Source organism: Mizuhopecten yessoensis, unplaced genomic scaffold, assembly GCF_002113885.1.
Source record: "Mizuhopecten yessoensis strain PY_sf001 unplaced genomic scaffold, ASM211388v2 scaffold11159, whole genome shotgun sequence".
Lineage (NCBI taxonomy): Eukaryota > Metazoa > Mollusca > Bivalvia > Pectinida > Pectinidae > Mizuhopecten > Mizuhopecten yessoensis.
The window spans coordinates 565206-577547 of NW_018408909.1; the positions used below are offsets into that span (position 1 = coordinate 565206).

General features: G+C 33.1%; 1 protein-coding gene across 1 annotated transcript; it reads right to left on the reverse strand.

Moving 5' to 3' along the window:
- Positions 1-5960: 5960 nt before the first annotated feature.
- On the reverse strand, positions 5961-11887 carry LOC110467093 (epididymal secretory protein E1-like). The gene is made up of 4 exons (XM_021524007.1): positions 11733-11887; positions 11005-11115; positions 8381-8556; positions 5961-6222 (listed from the first exon to the last, which is right to left on the reverse strand). Exons 1-4 carry the CDS (start codon positions 11845-11847, stop codon positions 6115-6117), a joined length of 510 nt encoding a protein of 169 aa, XP_021379682.1. The 5' UTR covers positions 11848-11887; the 3' UTR covers positions 5961-6114.
- Between the last annotated feature and the right edge of the window lie 455 nt (positions 11888-12342).

Here is a 12342-nt window from a genome sequence, read left to right on the forward strand (position 1 = left end):
CATTTATTGCAGAAATACTAGTACCTTGTTCATGTCTCATTTGTTTTTGAGCATGGTAGGATGGGGTTTTATATTTCACTTAAATTAAATTAAAAATAATAATAACGCGTGCCGTTGTTTTTGTGCACGTTAGGGGAGGGAACTATGTATTCTCTAAACACACCGTTCATAGCTAGATATGGACATCATTATCATCCTTTGATATGGCCATTACAAAAGGTACTCACTTTTTATATTTGTTCCCTAAATATTTTTTTCGTTGACCTCCATTATAACACAATACCATATTGGAATTTTCTGAAGTACACCTGTATTCATTTTGATACGCCCGTCAAATTTAGGACGTTTTATATGTTATGGTGTTGTCCATCTCTGCGTACGCTCATTAAATTATTGTTCCGGACAACATTGGTTTCCATCCGATTTCATCGAAAATTAACAAGAATTACCACCAGCAGATGTAGCGGTATATGTGTCTGGTTTATTGATCTTATGATAATCTACAGAGATGTCCAACTAGTTCATCAGATTGCATCCAGTTACCCGGGTATTTGGTAAGGTCAGCATTGACGTTTACCTACAGGATTGTAAACCGGCTAAACTCACTATCAAACCTCGTGGCTATTCTATTTCATGAAGGTTAGCTCCCCCTCCCGAGAAGTAAGATTCCAGCTTGCATCGTTAATGGAGTGTACATAGGAAAGTTGATTTGCTACTCCAGACCTTCATCGCTTCTAATTATAAAGATATTCAGTGGTCTGTTCTAACCAGACAGTTCTGCGCCTTAGAATATATTTTGTAAATTTCCAAATGTTGTATATTATTATATCTACCTGAGAATGTTAACCACTAAACTACACTAAAATGGTGATCTATTTGAGAGTAATGACCTAAACGTTTAACCAGGGATCTTTACCTGAGAATGTTGGTTAGTAAACAACTGAAAAGGGTTATCTATTTGAGAGTAATGACCTAAACTTATAACCAGGGATCTTTACCTGAGAATGTTGACCTGTTAACTACAAAACGATGTTTTATACTTAAGAGTTTTGGTCTGTTCCCCTGTTCTAGATGTTGTAGTATATCCCTGGTTCCAAATGTGTGAAAATACTATTATATTTGGTTCATCAAATGCATTTTTGGGTCCTCTATAATGTAGCATCGGAAATCTGTTATGCAAATGTTTGTCCGGAAACTAGGTTATCATATTTTATCGCAGTAGTCTAAAACTTGTTAGATACTAGTATTCTCATATATGGCAGTACCCCGTCCATTACACCGAGATGTTTTAATTGTTTATTTGATTTACCTATTTGATCGATTTCGAAAATGTATTATAAAGATGGCCATGTAATGGTTCAATGCTTTTCTGTTTAAGTTTAACATTTCCCAGCTTGAACATTACGTTTTAGAGTTATATAATGTTGATAGAATCGTTACTTATGTGACATCAATTAAGTTTTTTGTCTCATTGCGTTGGAGTTACACGATGCTGGAGGACTACATTATGTTTAAGTCATTATGGTCACAGCCATAATTATTCTCTCCAATGATTATTTTCGACTCCTAAAGCTAGGGAAAAGTGTTCTGTGTGGCGTTCTCGACCCCCAACAGAGTTACTTATACAAAAAAATACCCACACACTTTGGAATGGCAATGAGTGGATTACTATTGGCTGGTTACTTTAATATGTCTCTATGGCGTGTTTGCGCACAGACGTTAGCGTGTTACTTATTCTATGTGAATGTGAAATCAAGCTAAATACGAAGATTGAGCACCAGAGTAGGACGGGTATAAGTAGTGTACAGATACTACAATCACGTCATAATTCAATCAATCCTAATGTGATTTGTTCATCAATAAACATGTGAAGGGTAACCAATGGTGTCTAACCAATTTCTTAGACATAAAGAACATCTCAAAACATAAATATTGATTTTTTTTTTTCGACAATTACGAGATCAGTAACTCGTATATACGAGAGGCTTTGTGGTAATTTCGACATGGAAATATTTCTACAAGTTGCACTTATGACTCTTGTAACAGACAATTAAACAACACTGAAAAATAACATGGTTTCAACATCTTCCATGATTAAGACATGCTTATTCGGCAAAACTCGAACTGCACGGTGCTTTCTTTTCTAGATTCGAAGAGGTACCTCACGCTGGGTGCCACGGGTGGCACAGGTATCGCTTACACTTCCGACACTCTATCGTCCCTCCTGGGTTTATTGGGGATCATGATGATGTCTTTCTTTGTTTGGTTGTTTCCACGGTTTCTGTTGTTCTCCGTATCGACTCTCCCGATTGTATTCTTGTATTGCGACGCTAAGCTGCATTAATCTCCTTGTAAGTGATGAATCTTTGGTGCCAATTGCGTACGCGGTACATATATTGTGCATTATAAATATATAATCTTCACTGTTTTGCATTAAAAAAAATGCGTTATGGGACGTGCCTGTGAGTAAAACCGAGTACTCAATATCTTAGACTAGCTGTCGATAGGGGTTCAAAATAGGTTATTTAAAGAAAATTCACGTAGTTGTTCATCTTTTGTAAATATTTGGAAAAAGATAGATTACAATATATAACAATTTCAACTTTTCATGTTTTAAAGGATTAAATCAATATTCGTCCTTGACCTCAGTAGACACGACACACATCTCTTACTACTCAACAAATCTGTGCTTATTCTTACATAATGACACAGAGGGAACTGTGCTATCTATCACGTTAATGTGTTTACTCACCTAAACTGTCTCTTTCGTCAAAGAGTTAGTTGAAATGAGAGAGTAAATAATCTTCCAGTTTCGATACGATGCTATATCAAATAGCATTAGGTTTCCATTACCGTTGTCAAATTTTAGGAGGGAACATATTTAATATCAAATGTGTCATTTCTAAAAATATTTAAGAAAATACCAGGCCATTATGTTATAGTAGGATCTATACAAAAAGTGCGTGGGAACAAATAAAAAACGAAACATTATCAACATTTTATAACATTATTCACACAAATGTCCTGTATTGAAGCCATCTCATTAGTTGTGATATATATAGAGGATCTGACACGAGTGTTCATATAATATTGAATTTATTAAACGAGTTTATTCATTTCATATGAAATTTATAAACGAGTTATATAAATTCAATATTACATGAACACGAGTGTTAGATTCTATTTATTATATAATTCGAGAAACACTCTTTTTCTTGACACGACTCCTCTATATAAACTACAGATGGCTGACGAAAGGACGCATTTCATGCATTTTGTTTGGAGCTCGCTGCGCCACAAACTTTTTTTTCAGAAACTTCTTCCCCAGAACCTTTTCAATGAACAAACAATCATTTAGAATTGGCGTTTACGAAAATAGCAGTGACGTCACATATTTGGCACAACGGCGCGTGCACTGTCAAGGTAAAGGTCATACCAATACACATCGAAGTCTGCACTTTTTAAAAGTTTATATGGACTGGAGTGATTGTCACTCTCTATAACACAGGGGCATTTCTTTGGAGAGGGTTGTTGGTAAATGTGAACTTCGATGTTTCCGCCTGTCACTGAGCCAGAAAATATACTGTAGAATCGAATCCGCCATGAAACTGGAATACTGATGAAGTTGACCGGTTACACGTGTTCGCCATTGATTGTGTGTATGTCGGAGGAGTTCAAGTGGAATTTGAACATGCATGTGTTGAATTTGTGTGAAGCTAACACTCGTGTTTATATACTATTGAATTTATTAAACTCGTTTGTTATTTTTATTCTCCCAGTGCCCCTGCCTCTGCTATCAATGCAAACACTAATTCGGTCAGCCATTTTGTTTACAAACGTAGAAGTTGTAGTGCTTAGGAATATGACCTGTTTCCCACGATGACAAAACTCATTTGCATGTTTATTGTACGTGTGCTATATCGTTTTTATTTAACAGCAATATTGCACGGAAATAGCCTGTATTATATAATCAAATTTAGTGTTAAGTGTATATCCTAACGGACTGAAGGCTAAACAGCAGTATATAGTTAGTTGTTTGATATAAAACGAATATACTGTGAAATAAATGTTATAAAATGTTGAAAATGTTTCGTTTTCGATTTGTTTCCACGCACCTTTTGTATAGAATTTACATAAACATAACTGTATGGTATTTTCATACATTATTTTTAGAAATGACACATTTGTTACTAAATATTTCTGCTCCTCATAGTTGATAATGATAATGGAAACCTATGGCTATTTAATATAGCTTTGTATAGCATCGTATCGAAACTGGAAGGTTATTTACGGTGTTTTCATTTTGCCTAGTGAAGAGCAAGTCTACTTTTGGAATCCAGGCGTTTTCATGTTTGACCTTTCCTCGATATGTAAAGTTAATATATACCTTTTACGCTAAGTGTTAAACATAGGAGTAACAGAGATAGTACAATGAACTCCAAATTGTATCAACAATGTATAGTTTATATATACCTTTCACCCTAACTGTCAAACATAGGAGTAACAGAGACCGCACAAAGATCTCCAACTTGTATCAACAATGTATAGTTTATATATACCTTTCACCCTAACTGTCAAACATAGGAGTAACAGGGATCGTACAATGAACTCCAACTTGTATCAACACTGTATAGTTAGTATATATCTTTCTCCCTACCTGTTAAAAATAGGAGTAACAGAGATCGTACAACGAACTCCAACTTGTATCAACAATGTATAGTTCATTGTACTATATCTGTTACTCCCATGTTTAACAGTTAGGGTAAAAGGTATATATAAACTATACATTGTTGATACAATTTCGAGTTCATTGTACGATCTCTGTTAATCCTATGTTTAACAGTTAGGGTAAAAGGTATATCCTAACTATACAGTGTTGATACAAGATAGAGTTCATTGTACTATCTCTGTTACTCCTATGTCTAACAGTTAGGGTAAAAGGTATATCCTAACTATACAGTGTTGATACAAGTTGGAGTTCATTGTACTATATCTGTTACTCCCATGTTTAACAGTTAGGGTAAAAGGTATAGTTAGTATATACCTTTTACCCTAACTGTTAAACATAGGAGTAACAGATATAGTACAATGAACTCCAACTTGTATCAACAATGTATAGTTTATATATACCTTTTACCCTAACTGTTAGACATAGGAGTAACAGAGATAGTACAATGAACTCCAACTTGTATCAACACTGGATAGTGAGTATATACCTTTTACCCTAACTGTTAAACATAGGAGTAACAGAGATAGTACAATGAACTCCAACTTGTATCAACACTGGATAGTGAGTATATACCTTTTACCCTAACTGTTAAACATAGGAGTAACAGATATAGTACAATGAACTCCAACTTGTATCAACAATGTATAGTTAGTATATACCTTTTACCCTAACTGTCAAATATAGGAGTAACAGATATAGTATATTGTATCAACAATGTATAAATCTTTCATTTTTTTTCAGAATAACAACATTTTCATACTGAAAACATGAAAGATTGATACTTGTTTATACTTGAATGTAAGTGTAGTTTTAACAAAGACAACCATTGAATGTGTATACGGTTAGTGTACTTTGCAATAACACTGAATATATAGGAAACATTGAAAGTGCTTTCTCTTATGTTAAGTATAATAGTAGTAAAAGTGAAAACTCACATCGTTTTAATCATATTCGACGATGTTTATATAATTTTAAATGCAATCGTTTCATATGATATTTCAGTGTTTTTTTTCTCGTAACTGGCATGTGTGTTGATAAAGGGATACTCGTTTTTTTCTATTTTTTGGTTTAAATCAATAAATAATCTTTCATCTACTTGACTTTCGGAATTATTACAATTACAATTATTGCAAGTTTATATGAAAATTCCAGTCTACTTTCATTTTTTTTTCTTTTCTTTTTTGTGTTTGATTTTTCATTTCAAAATTCATGTGACAGAAAGAGATACGCCTTAGTCAGGTGTTTGTTTATTAAGAAATACTTTAATTAATCAACCATATGGACATCGAGTGCTGAACTCGTCATACACCTTTCAGCATTACCGACATATTTACTGTGCCATTCATCCTATCAGCACCTCGTGTATATTTGTCCACTGGAACTGTTCAGCCAACCACGGGACCAGTAGAGTCGGTTAGTTGTGCTGGTAAAACGAAACATACGATGTTGTTGCCGCTATCGTCTTTTATCTCCCATTGGACAAGAAGCCTCATCTTAAAAATGGAATCAAAGACAATACAATGTAAATTATATTTTATGTTACGTGTGTTTTCCTTGTTTCAATCTATATAATATAATCACCAGAAATACAAAGTAAAGTATATTTTATGTTACATGTGTTTTCCTTGTTTCATCTACATAATATAATCACCAGAAATACAAAGTAAATTATATCTTATGTTACATGTGTTTTCCTTGTTTCAATCTATATAATATAATCACCAGAAATACATGTAAATTATATTTTATGATACATGTGATTTCCTTGTTTCAATCTATATAATATAATCACCAGAAATACAAAGTCAATTATATTTTATGATACGTGTGTTTTCCTTGTTTCATCTACATAATATAATAACCAGAAATACAAAGTAAATTATATTTTATGATACATGTGTTTTCCTTGTTTCAATCTATATAATGTAATCACCAGAAATACATGTAAATTATATTTTACGATACATGTGATTTCCTTGTTTCAATCTATATAATATAATCACCAGAAATACATGTAAATTATATTTTATGTTACATGTGTTTTCCTTGTTTCATCTACATAATATAATCACCAGAAATACATGTAAATTATATTTTATGTTACATGTGTTTTCCTTGTTTCAATCTATATAATAAAATCCCCAGAAATACAAAGTAAAATATATTTTATGATACATGTGTTTTCCTTGTTTCAATCTACATAATATAATTACCAGAAATACAAAGTAAATTATATTTTATGTTACATGTGTTTTCCTTATTTCAATCTATATAGTATAATCATCAGAAATATAAGAAAGCAAGAGTTATTTGTTTGGTAGATACAGAGAGTCAAATAAGGTTAAAATTCTACTGACCATTTTGTATTATTTTGCCCGGGTAGCAATGATCAGTGGTAATAAGGTCAAAACAATTATATTACATTTTTAAAGCGTTTGGATGCACATGTATAAGCACAGCAAGAGCATATATATAATTAACTACTAAATATATAACTTAATACTAAATATATAACTAAATACTAAATATATAACTAAATACTAAATATATAACTAAATACATAACTAAATACTAAATATATAACTAAATACTAAATATATAACTAAATACTAGCTATTTAACTAAATACTAAATATATAACTAAATACTAAATATATAACTAAATACTAAATATATAACCCATGGCCACAAAATATCAGCCATCCTAACTGTAAACTGCAAGAATGATTACCAGGCAAAAGTTTACCCTTAAGTTTTTATTGGTGATATCACAAGTCCAGTACTATGTAAGAAGTACCTGTGTTTTCACAGTTTCAGTCTATATAAAAGTGATGACAGCCGAAGCTTGGGCGTTGTGAGTTACAGGAGAAAGTAATTTGATTAAGTTTACAGCATGTTTATTTATAAAAGAAAAATCCATTTTCCTTCAGAAATTTCGAGTTTGAACGCACGTACATGTATCAGTGAAAAAACATACTAAGTTGTTGTTTCAGAACAAGTAAGGTTATTGTATAGTTTCATGACAATGTTTTACAGAACAATTTTTATTGTAGTGTTTCAAAATATCTTCAAATGCATTGTTTTAGGACACTTCTAAGAGTACAAGGACACCTCTCAGAATATTGTTTTGATAAAACAACTGTAAATTTATTATTTCAGAAAGCATGTTTGTGTAAGAAAATTTGTTCATGCAGTACTGTTGCAGTATTGTGTCATAACACTTTATAACTTTAAAACCCTGCCAGTACACATGAACGTATATCATTTCAGGACGAGCATTATAGCACTTGTTCAACGTATCACTTTAAGAAACATAATTCGAAATAACACGTGGTATTCATGTAACACATTTTGTGTGGCATAACCAAGTAATTATCATTGAGTAGTTATGTAACATATATAGACGTAGTTTGTATGGCGGATATGTAACATATATAGACGTAGTTTGTATGGCGAGTATGACCAACTAAACTATTGGGTAGTTATGTAACATATATAGACGTAGTTTGTATGGCGGGTAGAACCAACTAACCATTGGGTAGTTATGTAACATATATAGACGTCGATTGTATGGCGGGTATAACAAACTAACCATTGGGTAGTTATGTAACATAAAGACTTAGTTTGTTTGATATAGCTAATATTACTTACCAGTGGGTAAACAGGTAACACGGATACGTAGTTGGTGTAGATGTTTCTGGAGTTGGCAGCAACTGGACAGGCTAAGTTATTGCTTTTGCAGCTGTCGTGTGGCACTGTGAGGAATGGCACTGGAAGTCCCAGAATTATCCCATACACAAAAGTGGAAACGTTAGATGTCTGTACCTCTGTAATATCAAAAACATATTGAAATGAAATATAAATAGTTTTGGTTTTATCGTTTGCAAATATAAAATTAAAGATAGACCATAATTATAGTCAGAGATGTAGTGGTAACAGTATTCATTATTCTAAAAGGCTGACTTGTTCGGGCTTGCGTCCATACATATTATTGCAAGTGTTTATTATTATTTCAAAGTGTCAGTTAAACATCATAGGATACATTTATGTGTATTTAGAACGCTATAGAAAAAGTGTTTGTATTGAAAACTTTAGTCCTTTCTACATGAGTAACCAAAGCTAGAGAAGGCCGTTTATGTTTAAAAGTAATACGTTCTCATTTTATACATGCATACACTGTATCACGAAAATGGGGAAATCCAGCTTCAATAAAAAACGTTAAAATAGCAACAGGAATTCCCAAAAGTTGTCCGAACTTATTTTCCTGATTCATTAAAAAAATAAATTAGATTACGTGTGCCCTTTTGAGCCAATCACGATCCTTTTCACAGGCATAAACATACCAATTTGGATAATACATACATACATGTATCCTTGAAAATATCGCATTACACAAACAGAAGCAAATCATTTGATTAATTTTGTTTTAGGATATTAAGTTAAGGACAATAACAATAAAAAATATATATATAAAGATGTTGAAATGATCTGAGATGTCGAGAGTACCTGAGTAAATGTCGACATCAGTATAAGTTATTGCCGAATATACTCGCAGTTTCCGATTTAATTTTCCCTAGATATTTATCCAATAGTATGTGACTTGACTTCGTCGTGTTAATATTCGGTTGTGATATCGACTTACTACATACACTTGTTTCTCTTTCAGCAACAGGAAACAATATTATATTCAACAGATTATATAACCGACTGTATATGTATGATTATTCATGCCCTGGCTTGATGATTCGTACCTAAATTAAACAATCGCGTATTCATTTGTGAATTCAATATTTGTCATATGATGTTATGAAAGCATTAATACCGTGAGCACTAGTGATAGCGGGGTATTCCTTTAAGGAGTTTTGTATTGACCTTAAACATTAGTTACTAGACTTATTGTGTCAATACTTGACATAAACTGTTCTCTCGAGAGAAAATATTAACATGCTTGATTTAATGACAAAATAAAACAAATCAGTTCTACAGATGAATCAAGAAAGGGGCGTTTTTATATTTTCATTCGTTGATTCATGCATACTGTTGGAACTCTGAACAAAATGCATTCATGGTCTTAGCGATACATATTTCCGCTTAAACAATATGCGGTATTTATGTATGGCATATTACGGAACCCAACTTCCGCTGATGCAGATCATTATGGCTAAGGTGATGCAGCTGACTACAGAGCGTGTTGGCTATTCTTTAACTAGTATTATGTACTTTCTATCATCTTCCCTATAGTGCTCTAGACATTCTAAATCTGCAATCAAGCATTATTGTGAGCAAAGAAGACAGGAAAGATTTTTTTTTAAATTTCAATATAGATTAGCATGACAATTCGTCTTTATCCCCACAGACAAAAGCATCGGTTGCATCTGTGTATAATCTCAAATTAATGTCAATTCGGCTTAATAATAATCCTTCCTTTTGATCGCACACACGCTGGCTCAACTCTTGTTAGTTTATCGCATTCAAAAATAAAAATTCATCTGTTAGTATTGCCTATCTATTGAAGTGACAAATGAAAGCCATTGTGATGGTAATGTAGAATAGAATAAGAACGAGTGCTGGCACTGCACTGGATGTCACCATTTCAGTGTAACCTGTTTGAATCGACTTTAGCTATTTTGACAATTGATTCTTTATTATATTAAATAAAATGTTAGCTTTCTGTTAATACGATATTCTTAATATACCCGTAAGCATCCGTATGTTGGTGAATATCTGTTTAATTAAGAGGATAGGCCTTACTCTAATAAGTAAATTGATCTTCGCAGTCTACGCCGTATGTGTTAGGTATGTATTGTTGTACTACCATACTCCTACATTTACTGGAGTTCTGAACAACTCCAACATTTACTGGAGTTCTGAACAACTCCAACATTTACTTGAGTTCTGAACAACTCCAACATTTACTGGAGTTCTGAACAACTCCAACATTAACTGGAGTTGTTAGTTATTCCTACATTTACCGGAGTTCTCTACAACTCCAACATTTACTGTTGTTCTTAACATCTACCTCATTAACTGGGGTTCTTAATTCCCACATTTACTAAAGTTCTTAACAATCCCTGCATTTACTTGGGCTTCTAATCATGAAAATAACTTAAATTATTTCATTTAGCTGGAATTGAGTCGACTACCACATTTTCTTTGGTTGTAACCGGTCAATTCAATACACAACGGATAGTTCTAGGAGCAGTATTTACCGGGGTTTTGATAACGTATAGCATTGAAGCTCTCCTCTAGACATATTAAATGGACCTTGTACTTACTTGACGTGAAATCAACCTCTACCGACACATTGGTTCCTCGAAGCAAGTCACACGGATTGTGCAAACAGGGAGGCGTTAATTTTATGGAGTTTATATGCCCTGACGTTGAGCCTGAAAACAGAAAATTATAGCAAACAAGCTTCGAATATTCACGTTAAAAAGCTATTTCTTCGCCTTTTGCCTTTTCTGATATCAAACTTGTAAAAAGATTTGAAAGTGAATATTTAACCAAATATGTATAAAGGTACCGGCGGCTTCGTCTCTGGTTTCTCTTTTTAAATGGATGATTAGACAAATTAGCCATTCCACAGTGAAATAATCACCAGAAATACGAAGTAATGTTTCGTTAATGCAGAACGTCAAACATAGTAAGTATTTCTTAACAATAAAGTCATTTCGTCCCTCATAAGTGGTAGTAAAGTAATCAGAATAATTGGAATACAAAACGATATGAGCTTTCCTGCTTAGAGCATATACATGATTTACAACTCCCAATAAAGGTTCTACAGGAAAGGCTATTTAATTATCATTATTCGACACCACATAATCACAAAACAAACACTATTGGAAGTACAAAATTTAGATGGTAGATATTTCTTGATATCTTTCTTGTCATTTTGTAAACGAATTTGATTTGATTATCCGTACAACTTCAACAAAACTGTAAAGCGGTGGTGCTTCGTCCTCGTACACAAATGACAATACCAATTACATCAAAGATAACTTACCACAATCTCGGTAGTCGGTTAGGGCATTAATAGCGGATAAAGTTAAAATAACGACCAAAATGCTCAGTGTCTTCATTTTGACGGCAGGCTGAAAAAGTGTGGCCCAAACAGACATATATAACTCTTTTGTGTGGTCTGATGTCTGGAAAAGGAGATGGTCTGATTTTTGGAAGGTCAGTTTGAACGTTTCTTATTTGTTTATAGACGTGGCGCGATATGTCTCCCTAGGAATGTTGATCCCCTAGCTTAACCTTATCGGTGGTGGGGTGTATCTACCCATGGTTTGACTGGGTGCCAGCCGGATACGGACTTTGTCCATAGCTTTTAGAATAGCCTTGATAAACTGTTAAGTGTATCTGAGTATGCTTATCTGTCCTTGAACTCATATATTACAATTTTTGTCGTCTTGTCCATTTTGTAAAAGAACCGATATTATATACCAGGACTAAACTGTTTCAAAATATCTGAATTACGTACCTGGTTTGAAGCAAATGCAATTAAATAGAGATAATTAAAGCAATCCGATAATAGCAGTGTCGATGAAATTAATTACAGAATAGGGGATTTTTTTAAAAGAAAATATTATCCATGCAACATCTTTTACGTTTCA